At 38.9% G+C, this 23,300-nt stretch overlaps 1 protein-coding gene and 1 pseudogene across 12 annotated transcripts in view; one reads left to right on the top strand and one right to left on the bottom strand.

Moving 5' to 3' along the window:
• CAGE1 (cancer antigen 1) overlaps window positions 1-23,300 on the top strand; it is a 110,652-nt gene that overhangs the window by 31,072 nt on the left and 56,280 nt on the right. For 8 of the 12 annotated variants that reach the window (XM_077144005.1, XM_077144006.1, XM_077144000.1 and 5 more), the window contains one exon: window positions 2,289-2,369. The exons of the other annotated variants lie outside the window; for them this stretch is intronic. In XM_077144005.1, coding sequence (XP_077000120.1) covers window positions 2,289-2,369 — 81 coding nt within the window. The remainder of the gene's footprint in view (window positions 1-2,288; window positions 2,370-23,300) is intronic. 12 annotated transcript variants of the gene reach the window in all.
• LOC143668692 (ubiquitin-conjugating enzyme E2 variant 2 pseudogene) lies at window positions 19,085-19,692 on the bottom strand (annotated as a pseudogene).

Here is a 23,300-nt window from a genome sequence, read left to right as displayed (position 1 = left end):
TTGTTAAGGAAGCCAGCACCGGCATTGAGAAAATTGGCTACAACACTGACACAGTAGCGTTTGTGCCAACTTCTGGTTGGAATGGCAACCACATGCTGAAGCCAAGTGCTAACATGCCTTGGTTCAAGGGATGGAAAGTCATAAGGATCATAATGTCAGGAAAACCACACTACTTGAAGCTCTGGATTGCATCCTGCCACCTACTCGTCCAACTGACAAGCCCCTGCATCAGCCTCTTCAGGATGCTGACAAAGTTGGTGGTATTGGTACTGTACCTGTGGGCTGAGTGGAGACTGGTGTTCTCAAACCAGGCACGGTGGTCATCTTTGCTCCAGTAAACATTACAACTGAAGTCAAGTCTGTTGAAATGCTCCATGAAGCTTTGAGTGAAGCTCTTCCTGGGGACAATTGTGGGCTTCAGTGTCAAGAACATGTCTGTAAAAGATGTTTGTCATGGCAGTGTGGCCGGTGACTGCAAAAATGACCCACCAAAAATGACCCGCTGAAGCAGCTGGCTTCAGTGCTCAGATGATTACCCTGAACCATCCAGGCCAAATCAGTGCTGGCTATGCACCTGTGCTGGATTGTCACACAGCTCACATTGCTTGCAAGTTTGCTGAGCAGGAAGAAGTCCCCAAATTCCTGAAATCTGGTGATGCTGTCATTGTTGATATGGTTCCTGCAAGCCCATGTGTGTTGAGAGTTTCTCTGACGACTATCCTCCTCTGGGTCATTTTGCTGTTTGTGATATGGAACAGACAGTTACTGCGGGTGTCATCAAGGCAGTGAACAAGAAGGCTGCCGGAGCTGGCAAGGTCACCAAGTCTGCCCAGAAACCTCATAGTACCTGCCACCCTAGTGTTAATCAGTGGTGGAAGAACAATCTCAGAACTGTTTGTCTCGATTGGCCATTTAAGTTTAATAGTAAAAGACTGGTTAATAACAGTGCATCGTAAACCTTCAGAAGGAAAGGAATGCTTGGTAGACCATTTGTTTTCATATGGCACTTGTAAGTTATTAGTTTTTAAAATCAGTACTTTTAAAATGGATATAATGACCAAAAATCTGTCACAGAATTTTGAGACCCATTAAAACAAATTTAATGAGGAAAAAAAAAAGCCCAGAGGAGGGTCAGAGTAGGATGTTACAAAAATACAATTTTATTTATTTATATTCTTTTGGTAAATTTCTGTGTAGTTACTGAAATATTGACAGATTAAATGTTGTGATGTCTGTGTTTGATTCAATGAAGGCAGAGGGAGGAAGAGAGTGCTTGGAGATATAAATGATACAAACTGGTAATTAGCTATTACATTTTTAGAGCTAGATGATAGTTACATGACTGGGGATCATTATATATTTTTCCTCTATTTTTTTTAAACATCAGAACATTTTCATAATAAAAAGTAAAAAATTCTGTGCAGCACTGTTTACCTTACTGATATGCAGAGAAGTTTGAATATTGAATATGAAGGTATGTTATTATTTTTTATTATTGTGAAGGAACAAAAAAGAAATTATTACAATTTGCATTCAGGCCAAATTAACTAGATTTTTTTTCTTTAAAGAAGAATTTTAATATCTGGACTATAATTATCAAACATAAGTTCCCCAGAGAGCTGTGCCTGGCATCCTCAAGACCACCCCAGGTTCAGTGGTTCTCTAGGACAACTCACAGGACTTAGCATGTAGTTATATTCATGATTATGATTCATTACAGTGAATGGATACCAGGCAAAATGAGCAAAGAGAAAAGCATACAAGCAAAGTCTGGTGCAAATTTCCAAGAATCCTCTCCCAGTGGGAGCCATTGAGGACATGTTAATTCCTCCAACATCTAATTGTAACCATGCTTGTGAAATATTGTCTACCGGGGAAGCTTATTAGAGATTTAATGCCCAGGGTGTTTATTCGGAGGTGGTCCATAGGCACCAACTGCCTGGCATGCACCATGGTTGCAGATTCCCTGAAGAAACGCCTGCGTACAGCATAAGCTGTGTTGCTCTTTAGGCACAGTAAGCACGTGTGTCAGGGAATGGAGAAAGCCCTCCTGAAATCTAAGTTTCCATATGCCAGCTAATAGCCAGCCTTGCAAGCAGATCTTTCTAAGGAGAACAGTCTCAGACCTGCCGAGTGAAGTATTTTCTGAACAAAAAGGCATAAAAACGGTATATATCTTTTGGAAAACAGAGATTAGACTGTGCATGGGTTGATGATTTTATTATAAATATTACAAATTGTAGTTTTATTTTCTCTCCTCTAAAATGTAAACTTTTTTTTTTTCTTAGCTACTGAAACATAAAACCAGAATCACAACTTTTAGAGAGCTAATTGCTAATGAAAAAGCTTTTCAAAATCAGGTTGTTGAGGTGAGTTTAACGTTTAGTATGTACTGTCTTTAACATGCATAAAGACACCTTGCCCCTTGTTAGCAGGATATGAACTTTTAATTTACTACGAATCTATTACCATAAAGACATAGGTTTTCCAAATCCTGGTTATATTATAGAGTGAAATGATCACAGTTCCATGATTTGTCCTTATATGGCAGAGTTGAGGGCTAGTGGTAAGTTTTGTGAAGAAAATTGCCTGCTGGTTTTCTTTGGCCGTTAATTCCTTGATTTCTTTATCACTAGTAACAGAAAAGTTTACTAAAACTAACACACATCAGGTGTTATGATTTTAACCTTCTCTTCTCTTTCTCCCAAATCTGAGTCAGGGACAGTTTTGTTTCCTTATTAAAGTATAAGGGGAGGGCGGGCCGCGGTGGCTCAGCGGGCAAAGTGCTTGCCTGCCATGCCGGAGGACCTCGGTTCGATTCCCGGCCCCAGCCCATGTAAAAAACAAACAAACAAACAAAATACAATAAAACAAGAAAATGTTTAAAGATGTTTCCCTTCCTTCCATCCTTCCTTCCTTCTCTCTGTCTTTCCTTCCCTTCCTCCCTCTCTCTTTAAAAAAAAAAAAAAAAGTATAAGGGGAGTCCTTCTTATCATTGTGGGGGCAGAGGGAGGAGAGAAGAGATTGTTTATCTGTGTGGCTACTGTGCGGCTATTTGATCTACTAGACATCTCCCTTTCTAACATTGTAGCTAGCTGACGATCAAACCCATGTACAATGTGCACTGAATATGGATTGATCCCAGAGGGTACAGGAGGAAGCAAATGACCCAAGGTGGACACATACTCCCTTGGCAAGTCCAGATTTCAATCAGAGGTTTCCACTGACTAAAGTTCTGTCAACGGAAACAATCAGTGTTAATTGGGACAATAACTGTCAATGTGGATATGCGATCTATCACCTTGATTTTTAAAAAAAGCTGCTCTAGCCTTGGGAAACCATTTTAAATTGTCTGGTACTGAAGAAGACGTTGGGATGAGCTGCCCAGTTGCCCCCTTCAGGATCAAAACATTCTTTTACTATTACAACCCTGGGAAGTTAATCCTCTCCAGTGTTTCCCTCAGCTGGAAGCAGCTTGCCTTCAATGACTGGTCAATGGTTTCAGGAGATTATAAAGGTCCAGCACCCTTGATCCCAATTTGGACTACACCGCAGGACTATCCTAGCTCCAGAATCCCCTGCAGGATGGCTGAGGCCTTTGTTGACTTCATCTCAACTCCTCTGTCCAATCCTGCTGCTTCTACTTCCCCACAGGTGTTGACCTTGAGTATAGCCCTCATAGACTTCCCACACACATCTCTTCCTGGGGAGCCCAAGCTGTGACAGAGATGTGAAATTACTGCTTCCTTTGGCTATTGAACAAAGCTTTTATGTCCAAGATAGTCCAAAACCATAACATACAGATTTAAGAACTCAGGACAACCTAGTTAATTTTCAGAAAGTAGAATGTGAAAAGTGATTTCTTGATTATCATCAGTAATTTTTGGAAGCCTTAGCCATTTGTGGGTTTAAACACCTTCAAGGAAGCTATTTTTATGGAGTGGAATTTGCTCAAACTGCTGAAATGATCTTGACATTTACCTCTTTCATGATCTAAAAATGCACCTAAAAGAGTGAAAGTAGAAATTTGTTCAGAGTCTCAGGCTTGTGAATACAGAAAGTACAAAACATGACGTTCTTTTTTTTTTTTTTTTTACATTTTTTTATTAATTAAAAAAATTAACTAACACAACATTTAGAAATCATTCCATTCTACATATGCAATCAGTAATTCTTAATATCATCACATAGATGTATGATCATCATTTCTTAGTACATATGCATTGATTTAGAAAAAGAAATAGCAAGACAACAGAAAAAGAAATAAAATGATAATATAGAGAAGAAATAAAAATAAAAAATACAAAAATATATAAGAAAAAAAATTAAAAAAAAACTATAGCTCAGATGCAGGTTCATTCAGTGTTTTAACATAATTACATTACAATTAGGTAGTATTGTGCTGTCCATTTTTTTTTTTTTTTTAGAAATCATACCATTCTACATATGCAATCAGTAATTCTTAACATCATCACATAGATGCTTGATCATCGTTTCTTAGTACATTTGCATCGGTTTAGAAGAACTAGCAATACAACCGAAAAAGATAAAGAATGTTAATATAGAGAAAAAGAAAAATAAAAGTAATTATAGTAAGAACAAAACAAAACAAAACAAAACAAAACAAAACAAAAACCTATAGCTCAGATGCAGCTTCATTCAGTGTTTTAACATGATTACTTTACAATTAGGTATTATTGTGCTGTCCATTTTTGAGTTTTTGTATCTAATCCTGTTGCACAGTCTGTATCCCTTCAGCTTCAATTACCCATTATCTTACCCTGTTTCTAACTACTGCTGGACTCTGTTACCAATGACATATTTCAAGTTTATTCTCGAATGTCCGTTCACATCAGTGGGACCATACAGTATTTGTCCTTTAGTTTTTGGCGGGACTCACTCAGCATAATATTCTCTAGGTCCATCCATGTTATTACATGCTTCATAAGTTTATCCTGCCTTAAAGCTGCATAATATTCCATCGTATGTATATACCACAGTTTGTTTAGCCACTCATCTGTTGATGGACATTTTGGCTGTTTCCATCTCTTTGCAATTGTGAATAACGCTGCTATAAACATTGGTGTGCAAATGTCCATTTGAGTTTTTGCCCTTAATTCCTTTCAGTAGATTCCCAGCAATGGTATTGCTGGGTCGTATGGCAATTCTATGTTCAGCTTTTTGAGGAACCGCCAAACTGCCTTCCACAGTGGTTGCACCATTTGACATTCCCACCAACAGTGGATAAGTGTGCCTCTTTCACCGCATCCTCTCCAGCACTTGTCATTTTCTGTTTTGTTGATAATGGCCATTCTGGTGGGTGTGAGATGATATCTCATTGTGGTTTTGATTTGCATTTCTCTAATGGCCAGGGACATTGAGCATCTCTTCATGTGCCTTTTGGCCATTTGTATTTCCTCTCTGAGAGGTGTCTGTTCAAGTCTTTTTCCCATTTTGTAATTGGATTGGCTGCCTTTTTGTTGTTGAGTTGAACAATCTCTTTATAAATTCTGGATACTAGACCTTTATCAGATATGTCGTTTCCAAATATTGATTCCCATTGTGTAGGCTGTCTTTCTACTTTCTTGATGAAGTTCTTTGATGCACAAGAGTGTTTAATTTTGAGGAGTTCCCATTTATTTATTTCCTTCTTCAGTGCTCTTGCTTTAGGTTTAAGGTCCATAAAACTGCCTCCAATTGTAAGATTCATAAGATATCTCCCTACATTTTCCTCTAACTGTTTTATGGTCTTAGACCTAATGTTTAGATCTTTGATCCATTTTGAGTTAACTTTTGTGTAGGGTGTGAGATATGGGTCTTCTTTCATTCTTTTGCATATGGATATCCAGTTCTCTAGGCACCCTTTATTGAAGAGACTGTTCTGTCCCAGGTGAGTTGGCTTGACTGCCTTATCAAAGATCAAATGTCCATAGATGAGAGGGTCTATATCTGAGCACTCTATTCGATTCCATTGGTCGATATATCTATCTTTATGCCAATACCATGCTGTTTTGACCACTGTGGCTTCATAATATGCCTTAAAGTCAGGCAGTGCAAGACCTCGAGCTTCGTTTTTTTTCCTCAAGATTTTTTTAGCAATTCGGGGCACCCTACCCTTCCAGATAAATTTGCTTATTGGTTTTTCTATTTCTGAAAAATAAGTTGTTGGGATTTTGATTGGTATTGCATTGAATCTGTAAATCAATTTAGGTAGGATTGACATCTTAACTATATTTAGTCTTCCAATCCATGAACACGGTATGCCCTTCCATCTATTTAGGTCTTCTGTGATTTCTTTTAGCAGTTTTTTGTAGTTTTCTTTATATAGGTTTTTTGTCTCTTTAGTTAAATTTATTCCTAGGTATTTTATTCTTTTAGTTGCGAATGTAAATGGGATTTGTTTCTTGATTTCCCCCTCCGCTTGTTCATTGCTAGTGTATAGAAATGCTACAGATTTTTGAATGTTGATCTTGTAACCTGCCACTTTGCTGTACTCATTTATTAGCTCTAGTAGCTTTGTTGTGGATTTTTCCGGGTTTTCGACATATAGTATCATGTCGTCTGCAAACAGTGATAGTTTTACTTCTTCCTTTCCAATTTTGATGCCTTGTATTTCTTTTTCTTGTCTAATTGCTCTGGCTAGAACCTCCAACACAATGTTGAATAATAGTGGTGATAGTGGACATCCTTGTCTTGTTCCTGATCTTAGGGGGAAAGTTTTCAATTTTTCCCCATTGAGGATGATATTAGCTGTGGGTTTTTCATATATTCCCTCTATCATTTTAAGGAAGTTCCCTTGTATTCCTATCTTTTGAAGTGTTTTCAACAGGAAAGGATGTTGAATCTTGTCAAATGCCTTCTCTGCATCAATTGAGATGATCATGTGATTTTTCTGCTTTGATTTGTTGATGTGGTGTATTGCATTAATTGATTTTCTTATGTTGAACCATCCTTGCATATCTGGGATGAATCCTACTTGGTCATGATGTATAATTCTTTTAATGTGTTGTTGGATACGATTTGCTAGAATTTTATTGAGGATTTTTGCATCTATATTCATTAGAGAGATTGGCCTGTAGTTTTCTTTTTTTGTAATATCTTTGCCTGGTTTTGGTATGAGGGTGATGTTGGCTTCATAGAATGAATTAGGTAGTTTTCCCTCTGCTTCGATTTTTTTGAAGAGTTTGAGGAGAGTTGGTACTAATTCTTTCTGGAATGTTTGATAGAATTCAGATGTGAAGCCGTCTGGTCCTGGACTTTTCTTTTTAGGAAGCTTTTGAATGACTAATTCAATTTCTTTACTTGTGATTGGTTTGTTGAGGTCATCTATGTCTTCTTGAGTCAAAGTTGGTTGTTCATGTCTTTCCAGGAACCTGTCCATTTCCTCTAAATTGTATTTATTAGCGTAAAGTTGTTCATAGTATCCTGTTATTACCTCCTTTATTTCTGTGAGGTCAGTAGTTATGTCTCCTCTTCCATTTCTGATCTTGTTTATTTGCATCCTCTCTCTCCTTCTTTTTGTCAATCTTGCTAAGGGCCCATCAATCTTATTGATTTTCTCATAGAACCAACTTCTGGCCTTATTGATTTTCTCTATTGTTTTCATGTTTTCAATTTCATTTATTTCTGGTCTGATCTTTGTAATTTCTTTCCTTTTGCTTGCTTTGGGATTAGTTTGCTGTTCTTTCTCCAGTTCTTCCAAGTGGACAGTTAATTCCTGCATTTTTGCCTTTTCTTCTTTTCTGATAAAGGCATTTAGGGCAATAAATTTCCCTCTTAGCACTGCCTTTGCTGCGTCCCATAAGTTTTGATATGTTGTGTTTTCATTTTCATTCGCCTCGAGGTATTTGCTAATTTCTCTAGCAATTTCTTCTTTGACCCACTCGTTGTTTAGGAGTGTGTTGTTGAGCCTCCATGTATTTGTGAATTTTCTGGCACTCCGCCTATTATTGATTTCCAACTTCATTCCTTTATGATCCGAGAAAGTGTTGTGTATGATTTCAATCTTTTTAAGTTTGTTAAGACTTGCTTTGTGATCCAGCATATGGTCTATCTTTGAGAATGATCCATGAGCACTTGAGAAAAAGGTGTATCCTGCTGTTGTGGGATGTAATGTCCTATAAATGTCTGTTAAGTCTAGCTCATTTATAGTAATATTCAGATTCTCTATTTCTTTATTGATCCTCTGTCTAGATGTTCTGTCCATTGATGAGAGTGGTGAATTGAAGTCTCCAACTATTATGGTATATGAGTCTATTTCCCTTTTCAGTGTTTGCAGTGTATTCCTCACGTATTTTGGGGCATTCTGGTTCGCTGCGTAAATATTTATGATTGTTATGTCTTCTTGTTTAATTGTTCCTTTTATTAGTATATAGTGTCCTTCTTTGTCTCTTTTAACTGTTTTACATTTGAAGTCTAATTTGTTGGATGTTAGTATAGCCACTCCTGCTCTTTTCTGGTTGTTATTTGCATGAAATATCTTTTCCCAACCTTTCACTTTCAACCTATGTTTATCTTTGGGTCTAAGATGTGTTTCCTGTAGACAGCATATAGAAGGATCCTGTTTTTTAATCCATTCTGCCAATCTATGTCTTTTGATTGGGGAATTCAATCCATTGACATTTAGTGTTATTACTGTTTGGATAATATTTTCCTCTAACATTTTTCCTTTTGTATTATATATATCATATCTGATTTTCCTTCTTTCTACACTCTTCTCCATACCTCTCTCTTCTGTCTTTTTGTATCTGACTCTAGTGCTCCCTTTAGTATTTCTTGCAGAGCTGGTCTCTTGGTCACAAATTCTCTCAGTGACTTTTTGTCTGAGAATGTTTTAATTTCTCCCTCATTTTTGAAGGATAATTTTGCTGGATATAGGAGTCTTGGTTGGCAGTTTTTCTCTTTTAGTAATTTAAATATTTCATCCCACTGTCTTCTAGCTTCCATGGTTTCTGCTGAGAAATCTACACATAGTCTTATTGGGTTTCCCTTGTATGTGATGGATTGTTTTTCTCTTGCTGCTTTCAAGATCCTCTCTTTCTCTTTGACCTCTGACATTCTAACTAGTAAGTGTCTTGGAGAACGCCTATTTGGGTCTAATCTCTTTGGGGTGCGCTGCACTTCTTGGATCTGTAATTTTAGGTCTTTCATAAGAGTTGGGAAATTTTCAGTGATAATTTCTTCCATTAGTTTTTCTCCTCCTTTTCCCTTCTCTTCTCCTTCTGGGACACCCACAACACGTATATTTGTGCGCTTCATATTGTCCTTGAGTTCCCTGATACCCTGTTCAAATTTTTCCATTCTTTTCCCAATAGTTTCTGTTTCTTTTTGGAATTCAGATGTTCCATCCTCCAAATCACTAATTCTGTCTTCTGTCTCTTTAAATCTATCATTGTAGGTATCCATTGTTTTTTCCATCTTTTCTACTTTATCCTTCACTTCCATAAGTTCTGTGATTTGTTTTTTCAGTTTTTCTATTTCTTCTTTATGTTCAGCCCATGTCCTCTTCATGTCCTCCCTCAATTTATCGATTTCATTTTTGAAGAGGTTTTCCATTTCTGTTCGTATATTCAGCATTAGTTGTCTCAGCTCTTGTATCTCATTTGAACTATTGGTTTCTTCCTTTGACTGGGCCATATTCTCAATCTTCTGAGTGTGGACCATTATCTTCTGCTGCTGGCGTCTGGGCATTTAGTCAGATTTCCCTGGGTGTCGGACCCAACAAGGTTGTAAGATTTTTCTGTGAAATCTCTGGGTTCTGTTTTTCTTATCCTGGCCAGTAGGTGGCACTCGTGGCACACGTTTGTCTCACGTGTTTGGAATGGATCCCCCCCGGTCACCGATCTCCGTGGCCTGGGGATTTCTGATCCAATTCTCTCCGTTGGTTCAGGGGGCCGCGCGTGGTGGGGGCGTCAGCCGCTGCGGCTTGAGGGGACCCTGTGGCTGGTCGCCGGCCGCAGCGGGCCCAGGGAATTCGCCACCGGACCAGGAAGTCGCCCGCGGGGGAGGGGCATCGGTCACCGGCCGCCGCGGCCTGGGGAATTCCCCACCGGACCAGGAATCCGCCCGCGGGGGAGGGCCACCGTGGCTTGGATAGCCCTCTGATCTGAGACTCGTAGCCGCGGACTCTGGCCGAGACTGGAAGCCGCCCGCAAAAGAGGGGCGCCGGCCGCCTCAGCTTGGAAAACTTGCCTCTCTGAGACTCTCAGCAGGCCTGGGAAGGAGGGAGGGAGTAGCTCCGGCCGCCGCAGCTGCCGCTGCTCGGGAAATCACCTGCTGCTCGGGAAATCACGCGCCGCTCGGGGATCTCACCGCAGCCGAGTCTCGCAGTCAGACTAGCCAGTTCAGACTGGGGTACGCTGTGTGTCCATTCCCTGCCGTAGCCCCGGGAGCTGTTCTGCACTGTGTTAGTTCACCTAGTAGTTGCTTTGGAGGAGGAACTAAGACGCATGTACCTTATTAAGCTGCCATCTTGGCCCTGCCCCCATCACGTTCTTTTTAAAAAGATATATTTTTATTGAGAAATCTTCGCACATATACAGTCATTACCATGGTCATTTTTAGAACATTTGCATCGCTCTAGAAAAAGAAAGAAAAAACTAATAATCCCATACCCCTTACCCCTCCCTCTCCTTGACCACTAATATTTCAATCTATCCAATTATTTTTTATCCCTTATCCACCCCTATGATTTATTTATTTTTTCCCCATTTTTAAACTCATCTGTGCATACCCTGGATAAAAGGATCATCAGACACAAGGTGTTAACAACCACATGATCACATTGTAAAAGCTATATAGTTATATAATCATAATCATCTTCAAGAATCAAGGCAACTGGAACACTGCTCAACAGTTTCAGATACTTCCCTCTAGCCACTCCAATACACCATAAACTAAAAAGGGATTTCTATATAATGCATAAGAATAAGCTCCAGGATAACCTCTCAACTCTGTTTGAAATCTCTCAGCCAGTGAAACTTTATCTCATTTCTCTCTTCCCCCTTTTGGTCAATAAGGCTTTCTCAATCCCATGATGCTGGGTCCTGGCACATCCATCACAGGTCTGTCTCACATTGCCAGGAAGATTTACACCACTGGGAATCATGCCTTATATACAGGGGAGGGCAGTGAATTCACCTGCTGAGTTGGCTTAGAGAGAGAGGCCACATCTGAGCAATAAAAGAGGTTCTCTGGGGGTGACTCTTAGGCCTAATTGTAAGTAGGCTTAGCATCTCCTTTGCAGGAATGAGTTTCATAGGGTTGAACCCTAAGATCAAGGGCTCAGTTTATTGAATTGTTTCCCCACTGCTTGCGAGAATATCTAGTTTGCTAGCTGCCAGAATGCAATATACCAGAGACGGGATGGCTTTTAAAAGGGGGGGGGGAATTTAATAAGTTGCTAGTTTACAGTTCTAAGGCCGAGAAAATGTCCTAATGAAAACAAGTCTATAGAAATGTCCAATCAAAGGCATCCAGGGAAAGATACCTTGGTTCAAGAAGGCCAATGAAGTTCACGGTTTCCTTCTCAAGTGGAAGGGATACATGGCGAACACAGTCAGAGTTTCTCTCTAAGCTGGAAGGGCACATAGTGAACACGGCATCATCTGCTAGTTTTCCCTCCTGACTTCTGATTTCATGAAGCTTCCCGGGAGGCGTTTTCCTTCTTCGTCTCCAAAGGTCACTGGCTTGTGTACTCTCTGCTTTGTGGTGCTGCTCTCTCTGAATCTCCCATTCTCCAAAATGTTTCCTCTTTAATAGGACTCCAATAAACCAGTCAAGACCCACCCAAATGGGTGGAGACATGTCGTCACTTAATCCAGTTTAACAACCACTCTTGACTAAATCACATCATCCAGGGAGAGGATCTGATTACAGTTTCAAACATACAGTATTGAATGGGGATTATTCTACCTTTATGAAATGGGATTTTGATTAAAACATGGCTTTTATAGGGGACATACTTCCTTTCAAACCAGCACAATCAGGAATTCCCCAGATGGGGAAGTTTAATATTTCCACCTTTCTCCCCAGTTCCCCAAGGGGACTTTGCAAATACTTTGTTATCCTCTGTCCAAATTACTCTGAAATATATCAGGGCATCACACTAACTTGTATCAACCAACAAAATCCCATGCCCCATTCAAGCTTCCATGTAATTATGGCATTCAAATAAACTGACCATATAAGTTAAATTAGATAATGTGCTACCCCGAATATAAAGTTTGTACCCAATAAACATTTTTCCCTTTGGTCTCACACAGAATTTGAAGTTTCTAAATAAACCATATCTTCTTTTATCCTGTATTCTGATTTACCTTAATCCCATCCAGATCAGCTTCATTCATATCTCTAGATGAAGTCTGATCACTTTTTCAACTTTTTAAACAGTTGTTGTATGGAGTAATCCTGACTTTCATAGCTTCATTGCTCTAACTCTGAATTTCAGGTATCACATAAATATCTGAAAAAAGTTTCAAGAAACCATCAGGTTATTCACAAATAGCTCAGTATCTCAGAATTTAGAAATAACAGTTACAACTTCTGAAAATATGTGACTGTTGTAAGAACTTACAATCAAAGACTCTTTTCAAAAGGCCCCGTCCTGATAACCCATGCTCTCAACTTCAATTCTCCAAGCTTGTATATTATAGTTAGTCCATATGAGTGAGGCATAATAATATTTGTCTTTTTTTTTGGCATGGGCAGGCACCGGGAATCGAACCCGGGTCTCTTGCATGGCAAGCAATATTTGTCTTTTTGTTTCTGACATTTCATTCAACATACTGTCCTCAAGTTTCATTCACCTAGTTGCATGGTTCACACCTTCGTTCGTTCCTGCAGTTGCTCACTAGTCCATTGTATGTATACACCACAATTCCCTCTTCCATTCCTCTATCATAGTACTTACTCCTAGGCCACCTCCATCCATTGCTAATTGCAAACTCTGCCACTATAAACACCAGTGTGCAAATGTCCATTTGTGTCCCCACTCTCAGTTCCTCCAATTATATACCCAGCAACAGGGTTGCAGAATCATTTATCAACCCCACCCTAGTCCCTGTGGAACCACCACATTGCCCTCTGGAGTGGCTGCACCTCTCAGTTTCTCTACCAACAGTGAATAGATAGATCTCTTTCTTCACACTTTCTCTCACTTTCTTTTGAAAGTGGAAAGTGTTTAAAGGTAACATCAGAACTCAGTGTCCACAGGGGTCTGCAATGTTCTTAAATTGTATCCTTGCCAAGCTTTAGAAACTTTTTGCTTTACATCATGCCTACAATTAAGTAAATGGCCTAACAAAGACAGACTATAGTCCCAAAGTTAAGAAACAGCAGTGTAAACTGAATTAAATAAAATTTTCATAAAAATTAAGGATTTTTAAACAATTCCTGATACCAATTGTTTTGAAACAATTCCTGGTTTCAGCACCTTATTATATATTTTCATTTGAGTGACAGAATGTTTTTGTTTCCTTGGCAGCTCAAGTGAATACCATGCAATGGATTGGCTTAAGCAGTGGAAATTTATTAGCTCGTGGTTTGGAGGGTCAGAGAAAGTTCAGATCAAAGTGTTAATCAAGGTGATGCTTTCTTTCCCAGGACTGTCATTCTGGTCTGTTAGCCAGCGATCTTTGGTCTTTGGCCTCTATGCATATGGTAGCTTTTCCTGGTCTCTCCCTTCTCTTCCAGTTTCCATTGATGTTCAGCTTCTTGCTTCCTGTGGCTTTATCTCTCTGTCTGAGTTTCATTTTCTTATAAAGGATTCCACTAATAGGATTAAGACCCATCCTGGGCCACACCTTAACTGAAGTCACTTCATCAGAAGGTCCTATGGACAATGGGTTCACACCACAGAAATGGATTAAGTTTAAGAACATGTTTTTCTGGGGTACATACAGCTCCAAACCACCACAAAGATGAGTTGAAGAAAACCTGACATCAGCCAAGAATGTTGGAATAATATTTTATTTGACCAAGGCAGACAGGAACAGTTACTATCTATTTATTTATGGAATCTGCAACTCGGTCTCAAATAGTGGGCTTTCTTATAATATGCTATGGGAAGAATTGAAATATGTCCTCCAAGCCTCTTTGTGCTCCTTCCTGGTCAGCCTGATGACAACTCTGTGACTAAACCTGCTTTGTTGGAGAAAGAGCAACAACTATATTAGTGTAGAAGTCACTTTGCTTCAAAGGAATGTATCTCAATTTCTTGTAATGAGTAAAAATTTTCAAACATCTCTATAATTAAGAAGGATGGGAAAACGTATGTATCTGTAATTGACAACACTATTTTTTTCCCTGAGAACAATTTCCACATTTTATTTACATTTTAAAACTAACTTTAATCTCAAAACCACAGATCCATACACCTATTTCCTTTTTGTTGGCTTCACTTAAAAATAAATGCATGGGGCGGTCCACGATGGCTCAGCAGGCAGAGTTCTCGCCTGCCATGCCAGAGGACCTGGATTCGATTCCCGGTGCCTGCCCATGTTAAATAAATAAATAAGAAAAAAAAATAAATGCATGGTTTACTAAACAAAGACTATAAACAAGTATTTACCATGTCTGTTACATGGAACACAGAGGAATGGCTTTTAACAGAAATTCATTGACACCTCCAAATTTTTAAATTATAAATACAGCTATCAAAGCAATCCTGAACAAAAATATAAAAAAAAAACAAAAAACAATCCTGAACATATTTTTGATACTAATAGTAATCAACACCCACAATGCTTCAAGTGTTAATACAATTTGTCACATTAATTGTACCTGCTACTTTAAACAACTTAAATGCAGCTCTTTCACTAAGCAAATGGATAAAGCATGCCATTTATGTTTTTCCTTCTTGAAATTAGTTATTCAGACACACATATCCTTCCACAACAGTCTGACACTTCTTGCCATTGCTTTTGTCTAAACTTGAATTCTACTTCGATTTTTGCAGATTAATTTTATATCCTGCCACTTTGCTGAATTTGTTTATTAGCTCAAGAAGCTTTGTCAAAAATTTCTCAGGTTTTCCAAGTATAGTATCATGGTATCTGCAAATAATGAAAGTTTTACTTCTTCCTTTCTGATTTGACCATCCACATTGGAAGTTCTAGCCTGGTTGCTCTAGCTAGAACTTCTAGTACAATGATAAATAATAGTGGTGACAGAAGGCATCCTTGTCTCATTTCCAATCTTAGGAGGAAGGCTTTCAGTCTGTTACCATTGAGTAGGAAGCTGGCTTTGGTTTTATCATATATGCCCTTTATCATATTGAGGAAGTTTCCTTTGATTCCCACATTTTGATGTGTTTTTATCAGAAAAGGATGCTGGATTTTGTCAATGCTTTTTCTGCATCAAACGAGATAATCATCTGATTATTCCCTTTCTATTTGTTAATGTGCTGTGTAACATTGATTTTCTTGTGTTGAACCACCCTTGCATGCCCGGTATAAACCCCACTTGGTTGTGGTGTATAATTCTTCTATGTATTATTGGTTTCAATTTGCTAATATTTTGTTGAGAAATGTTGCACCTGTATTTATTCATTGGGGAGATTGGCCTGTAGTTTTCCTGTCTTATAGTATCTTTACCCAGTTTTGGTATTAGAATGATGTTAGCTTCATAGAATAAGTTCGATGTGTTCTGTTTTCCTCAATTTTCTGGAAAAATTTTAGCAAGATTAGTGTTACTTCTTTTCAGAATGTTTGATAAAATTCCCCTGTGAAGCCATCTGGCCCTGGGCTTTTCTTTGTAGGAAGATTTTTGATGACTTATTGAATCTCTTTACTTGTGATTGGTATGTTGAGATCTGTTTCTTCTCAAGTCAGTGTAGCTTGTTCATGTTTTTCTAGGATATTGTCCATTTCATCTAAGTTGTCTAGTTTGTTGGCATATGGTTGTTAATAGTATCCTCTTGTGTTTTTTTTTTAATTTCTTCAGCCTCGATGGTAACGACCCCCCTCTCATTTCTGTTATTTGCATCTTCTCTCTTTTTTTCTTTATCAGCCTTGCTAGGGGTCCATTGATTTTCCTGCCTTTCTCAAATAAACCAACTTTACTCTTTCTAGTGTTCTTTTGTTCTCCAATTCATTTAATTCTGCTTTAATCTTTGTTATTTCTCTTATTTGCTTTGAGGTTAGTTTGCTGTTCTTTCTGTAGTTCCTCCAGTTAAGCAGTTAAGTCTTCAAGTTTTGCTCATTCCTCTTTTTTTTTTTAGGATAGGCATTTAAGACAATAAATTTCTATCTCAGCACTGCCTTTGCAATTTCTTCTTTGACCAACTGATTGTTTAATTGCCATTTATTTGTGAAAGTTCTGGTTCTTTGGTGGTATTGATTTCCAGCTCCATTCCATTGTGATCAGAGAAAGTGCTTTGAATATCTTCAATGTTTCTAAATTTATAAAGACGTATTTTGTGCCCCAGCATATGATCTATCCTGGAGAATTTTACATGGGCTCTAGAGAAGAATGTATATTCTGGTGTTTTGGGGTGTAACAATCTAGATATGTTTGTAAGGTCTAAATCATTTATTAAATTGTTTAAGTTCTCTGTTTCCTTATTGATCCTCTGTTTGGTTGTTCTATCTATAGAGGAGAGTGATGTATTGAAGTCACCCACTATTATTGTTGAAATGAAGCGAGCATAAACATTTAGGATTGTTATTTTTGCTTGGTGAATTGTCCCTTTTATTAATATATAGTGTCCTTCTTTGTCTCTTATGACTCCTTCATATTTAAAGTCTATTTTGTCTGATATTAGTACAGCTATTCCTGCTTTCTTTTGGTTACAGCTTGCATAGAACATTTTTTCCATCCTTTCACTTTCAATCTATTTGTATCCTTGGGTCTAAGATGAATCTCTTGTAAGCAGCATATAGATGGATCAAATTTCTTCATCCATTCTGCCAATCTGTATCATCTAATTGGTGAGTTTAGTTTGTTGACATTCAAAGTTATTACTTAAAGTTATTTCTTAAATCTACCATCTTATCCTTTAGGTTTTATTTGTCAGTTCTACATATTCTTTTCCCTTTTTCTCCTTCAAGTTACCCTTACTGGTACTCTTCAATTCTCCAGACCTCTCTCTCGTGTCTTTTTTTTGCAGCCTGCAGAACTCTGTTTAGTATTTCTTGTAGGACCAGACTCTTGTTGTCAAATTCTCTCAGCATTTGTCTGTGAAAACTTTAATCTCTCCCTCACTTTTGATGGACAGTTTAGTTGGATCAAGAATTTTTGGCTGGAAGTCTTTCTTTTTCAGGATCTTAAATATATCATACCACTGCCTTCCTGCCTCCATGGTGCCTTTTGAATAGCCTGAGCTCAGTCTTATGTGGTTTCCCTTGTATATAGTAGGTCACTTTTCTCTTGCTGTGTTCAGGATTTTCTGCTTTTCTTCAACATTTGACAGACTGATTAGTATGTGTCCTGGAGTAGGCCTGTTTGGATTTATGCTATTTGGAGTTTGTTGGGCTTCTTTGATTGCATATTTATATCTTTTATAAGGGTAGGGTAGTTTTCCCCATTATCTCTTCAACTAATCTTCCTAGCCCTTTACTCTTCTTCTTCTGGGACACTGATGATTCTTTTTTGGGGGGTTTGGGGGGTACATGATCTGGGAATCAAACCCAGGTCTCCTGCATGGAAGGTGATCATTCTACCACTGAATGATGATTCTTATATTTGTGCACTTTGTGTTGTCCATTTTCCTGAGATCCAATTCAAAATTTTCCATCTTTTTTGCTATTTGTCCTTTTGTACATTTGAAATCAATGTTGTGTCCTCCAGTTCACTTATTCTTTCTTCTGCCTCTTCAAACCTGCTGTTGTATGTCTCTAGTATGTATTTTTATTTGGTTGACAGTATCTTTTATCTCTGTGATATCTGCTATTTTTCTATTTATTCTTTCAAATTCTTCTTTATGCTCTTCTAGTGTCTTCTTAATTTCCTTTATGTCATTAACCAACCTATTGATTTTATTTAGTAGAATTATATGACTATCTTTGATTAGTTGCTCCAAAGTCTGTGTCTCCCCTGGTGTTGTGTTTTTTCCCCCTCCAGTGTTTTAATTTGATCATTAGACTGGGTTATATATATCTGCATCTTCAAATGCTTTGTGATTTTCTGTTGCCTTTGAGGCACTTACTTATCTTGATAGGGCTACTTTGGAAGTAGATTTCCTTCAGTAGTCTAAGGCTTTGTAATTGTAGGAAAGGCAGGGGGGAGGACTCTGGGTGAGGGGTGGGGTGCAGCAACTTGGTGGCAGAATGCAGTACAGAGTTAGGCCCTGGGCGGAGGTGCTACACTAGTGTCTGGGAGATTGGGGGGAGGGTTGAGGAGGTGGGGGGGGGGTGTTTGTGTAGTGACAGCACAGGCCATGGGGGCAGGGTGTGGCTCCCGCAGGCCTCAAAGTGCAGAGGCCGGGTGTGGTGTAGCAGACACAGAGGCAGAGCACAGGAGGCCTGTGGGTGGAGGGGGGCTGTGTATGCAGGGCATTGGCGGTGTGGTACTCAATACAGGCAGGGTGCAGGGAGTGGGAGCACAGAGCTTGTGGACATGGGAGCAGGTGCACACATGGATTGTGGAGCTCTTGGGAATCAGGCATGGAGTTTGGGGTGCAGAGGTTGGTGCGCAGGGGTTTAGGATGTGGCTGTGCTCATGCTCTGAGGGTGGGGGTCATGGGTGCAGGTGGGGATGGGGCATGGGTGTCCTGGGTGTGGATGCGTCCGTGCACGGGGTGGGGCACAGGTGCTCACGGGCATGGGTCACTGGGAGTAGGGCATGTGGGGCGCATGGCAGTCCAGTGTGTGTGGGTGTGGCACACTGAAGGAGTGGGGGGGGGGGGGGCTTGGCTTACTTCCTCATCCCTGGTGCACTGCTCGAATTCTGCTTGAGTAGTCCAGGTTTATCTTTAAATGACAGTGCCTTGATAAGAGAAGAAAATAACTATGCTATATATCTTTTCTCCTATTACCTGAAAACATAATGGGTGTACATATATTGAATTGGTTCTTACAAATGTCTGGGTCATGTTTACCAGCTGAAATTCTTTTACTTGATGTGTCAATATTTTGCATTGTGATATTTAATCAAGGCAACGTGAGTTGAAGCTTGTTGATTTAAGACAAGTTTGATATCCACTAAAATTAATTGTTATTTGTCCTTCTGGTGGTTGTGGAAGTGTCATATTTTCTTTGGACGTCATTAGGCATCTTAGTTTTTGAAGTACAACTTTAATGCTCTACAAATTTTGCCATTTTGCTAACACAGGTTTGCTCCATGCATCCAACATTCCACTGGATTTATTCCATTCGTAATAATTTTTGTTACAAATTCATTGATGGAGGAGCTTCTGGGTATTTATGTCCACATTCTACTTTCAGGATATATATTCTGTTTTTGTAAATTGTCTTTTCTCCTCTCTATCTGGAGTGTTCTCTATCCCCATCACCACCTTCTGAAATCCTACCAGTCAGTCCTATAAGGCTCGTTCCAAAGGCAGCTTTGGCCACTGTTCCGGCTTCTTCAATTGTTCCAGCCTTGATGGCCCAATAATCATGCCTGTCCGCTTTATGTTGTATATTCATCATCTTCAAGGCCCCAGCTAAGAGTACCTCTGCCTTTTTGTGCTTGTTCAAGTTCTTCCAACAAGCAAAAATTACCTGGAACTTTAACTCCTGAGGAGTCCACCATCTTCTTTTAAAGCCCTAACAACACTATTTTTGAAACTTCATCCTAGGAAATAGAAAAACTAGTTATAAAATCAATAACCCATTAACAACAAAATTCCATCACCAAGCAATTGAAGTTCAAGGGAATTGTCCAGGAAAAAGGCTTGTAAGCTTGTCTATACAGAGTCCATTCCTCCCAAGTTTCTGGATGACAGAACTAACAAAAATTAAGGAAAAGGAAAACTCAAACAAATTTGCAAAAAACGTATCACTTGTATGACAATTGTACAAAGAGTTAATAATAGAGGAGTACATGGGGAAAAATACTTATTGTATGCTATGCTCTTTATTTTTTACCAGGAATACCATACTAGTACTACAACAATCTCAGGGGTAAATAATTGGGGGAGGGGGATGCAAGGAGAGTAAAGGAGAGTTTTGGATTTTCTCTTTGGTGTGGGTGTGTCTGTTGTCTTTCTTTTTGGAGCAATGAAAATTGTCTAAAATTAAGAATGACGATGATTGTACTACTGAGCGAGGATACTGTAAGGCATTGGTTGTTTATTTTGGATAGCATACATACTATATAAATTAAAAAAAAACAAAACAAAAGAAGAATAAGAAAACTGATCACCAACAAAGTTAGTAGAAGAGTCTCCTCCATTTTCTGACCTTGACCTATAAATCCAGTGAAAACACACATGCCCACACGTGCACACCCACCACACAGCATTTTTTCCCCCTATAATTTATTTATTTTTAATCCATATGTTTTACTCATCTGTCAATAAGGTAGATAAAAGGAGCATGGTTTTCACCATCACACAGTCATATTGCGAAACCTATATCATTATACAATCATCTTCGAGAAACATGGCTACTGAACACAGCTTTATATTTTCAGGCAGTTCCCTCCAGCCTCTCTCGTACACCTTAACAAAACAGGTGATATCTATTTAATGTGCAAGAATAACCTCCAGGATAACCTCTCGATTCTGCTGGAATCTCTCAGCCATTGACACTTTATTTTGTCTCATCTCACTCTTCCCCCTTTTGGTTGAGAAGGTTTTCGCAATCCCTTAATGCTGAGTTCCAGCTCATTATAGGATTTCTGCCCCATGTTGCCAGAAAGGTCCACATAGAGAGGGGGAGTCATGTCCCACGTAGAGAGGGGGAGGGCAGTGAGTTTGCTTGATGTGTTGGCTAAGAGAGAGAGAGAGGCCACACCTGAGCAACAGAAGAAGTTCTTTTGGGGGTGACTCTTAGGTCTAATTTTAAGTAGAATTGACCTATCCTTTGTGGGGTTAAGTTTCATATGAACAAACCCCAAGACTGGGGCTCAGCCTATAGCTTTGGTTGTCCACACTGCTTGTGAGAATATCAAGAATTCAACTTGGGGAAGTTGGATTTTCCCCTGTTCTCATCATTCCCCGAAGGGGATTTTGCAAACACTTTTTTTTCCCTTCTTTTATTTATTTATGTAATTAATTTATTAATTTAAAAAATTTAACAAACCAAATAAAACATTAATATCAGTAATTCACAATATCATCACTTAGTTGCATATTCATCATTTCTTAGAACATTTGCATCAATTCAGAAAAAGAAATAAAAAGACAATAGAAAAAGAAATAAAACGAAAACAAAAAAGAAAAAAAAAAGATTATCACTACCATACCTCTTACCCCTCGCTATCATTGATCACTAGCATTTCAAACCAAATTTATTTTAGCATTTGTTCCCCCTACTATTTATTTTTATTCCATATGTTCTACTCCTTTGTTGACAAGGTAGGTAAAAGGAGCATCGGACACAAGGTTTTCACAATCACACAGTCACATTGTGACAGCTGTATCATTATTCAGTCATCCTCAAGAAACATGGCTACTGGAACACAGCTCTACTTTTTCAGGCAGTTTCCTCCAGCCTCTCCATTACATCTTGAATAACAAGGTGATATCTATCAATGCATAAGAATAACCTCCAGGATAACCTCTTGACTCTGTTTGGAATCTCTCAGCCATTGACACTTTGTCTCATTTCCCTCTTTCCCCTTTTGGTCGAGAAGGTTTTCTCAATCCCTTGATGCTAAATCTCAGCTCATTCCAGTTTTTTTCTCAATCTCTTGATGCTGAGTCTCAGCTCATTCTAGGATTTCTGTCCCACATTGACAGGAAAGTCCACACCCCTGGGAGTCATGTCCCACGTAGACAGGGGGAGGGTAGTGAGATTTCTTGTTGTGTTGGCTGGAGAGAGAGTCCACATCTGAGCAACTAAAGAGGCTCTCTTGGTGGTGACTCTTAGGCCTAAATTTTAAGTAGACTTGACCTATCCTTTGTGTGGTTAAGTTTCATATAAACAAACCCCAAGACTGGGGGCTCAGCCTATAGCTTTGGTTGTCCACAGTGCTTGTGAGAATATCAAGAATTCAACTTGGGGAAGTTGAATTTCTCCCCACTCTCACCATTCCCCGAAGGGGGCTTTGCAAATACTTTTCCACTCACTGATCGAATCACTCTGGGATTCATCAGGGCATCACTCTGGACAAACCAACAATATCTCATGTCCTACCTGAGATTCTAAGTACTTATGGTGTTCAATTAAACTATCTGTATGAGTTATATTAGGAAATGCACTAGTCAAAATATAAATTTTGTACCAAGTAAAGATTTTTTGCTTTAGTCTCACACATAAGGTGACATTTTAAAATATTAATTACCATTTATTTTCAGCACCCTGCAATAATGACATTCCTTTGTTCTTCCTCATGCAAAAACATTTTTAAAATTTGTACATTTAGTCACTGTTATTATACACTGTAGGCATTCCTGGATTATACCATATCAATCTTTAACGTCTATCTTTCTTTCTGATTTCATTTATACCCCCAGCCCTCCTCCCTCTATCATTCTCACATGCAGCTTCATTCAGTGTTTTAACATAATTGTATTATAGTTGGGTAGTACTGTGCTGTCCATTTCTGAGTTTTTGTATTCAGTCCTGTTGCACAGTCTGTATCCCTTCAGCTCCAATTACCCAATATCTTACCCTATTTCTGTCTCCTGATGGTGTCTGTTACCAGTGAAGTTTGCAAGTTTATTCACTAATGTCAGTTCATATCAGTGATATCATACAGTATTTGTCCTTTTGTTTCCGGCTAGTCTCACTCAGCATAATGTTCTCTAGGTCCATCCATGTTATTACATGCTTCATAAGTTTATTCTGTCTTAAAGCTGCATAATATTCCATTGTATGTGTATACCACAGTTTGTTTAGCCACTCGACTGTTGATGGACATTTTGGCTGTTTTACTCTCTTTGCTATTGTAAATAATGCTGCTATAAACATTGGTGTGCAAGTGTCCATTTGTGTCCTTGCCTTCATGTCCTTTGAATAGATACCTAACAATGGTATTGCCAGGTCATATGGCAATTCTATATTCAGCTTTTTGAGGAACCGCCAAACTGCCTTCCACAGTGGTTGCACCATTTGACGTTCCCACCAACAGTGGATAAGTGTGCCTCTTTCACCGCATCCTCTCCAGCACTTGTCATTTTCTGTTTTGTTGATAATGGCCATTCTGGTGGGTGTGAGATGATATCTCATTGTGGTTTTGATTTGCATTTCTCT

This window comes from Tamandua tetradactyla, chromosome 25, assembly GCF_023851605.1.
Source record: "Tamandua tetradactyla isolate mTamTet1 chromosome 25, mTamTet1.pri, whole genome shotgun sequence".
Taxonomy (NCBI): Eukaryota; Metazoa; Chordata; class Mammalia; order Pilosa; family Myrmecophagidae; genus Tamandua; species Tamandua tetradactyla.
The sequence above is the reverse complement of the archived record's forward strand: the minus strand, read 5'-3'. Positions and strand labels throughout refer to the sequence as shown.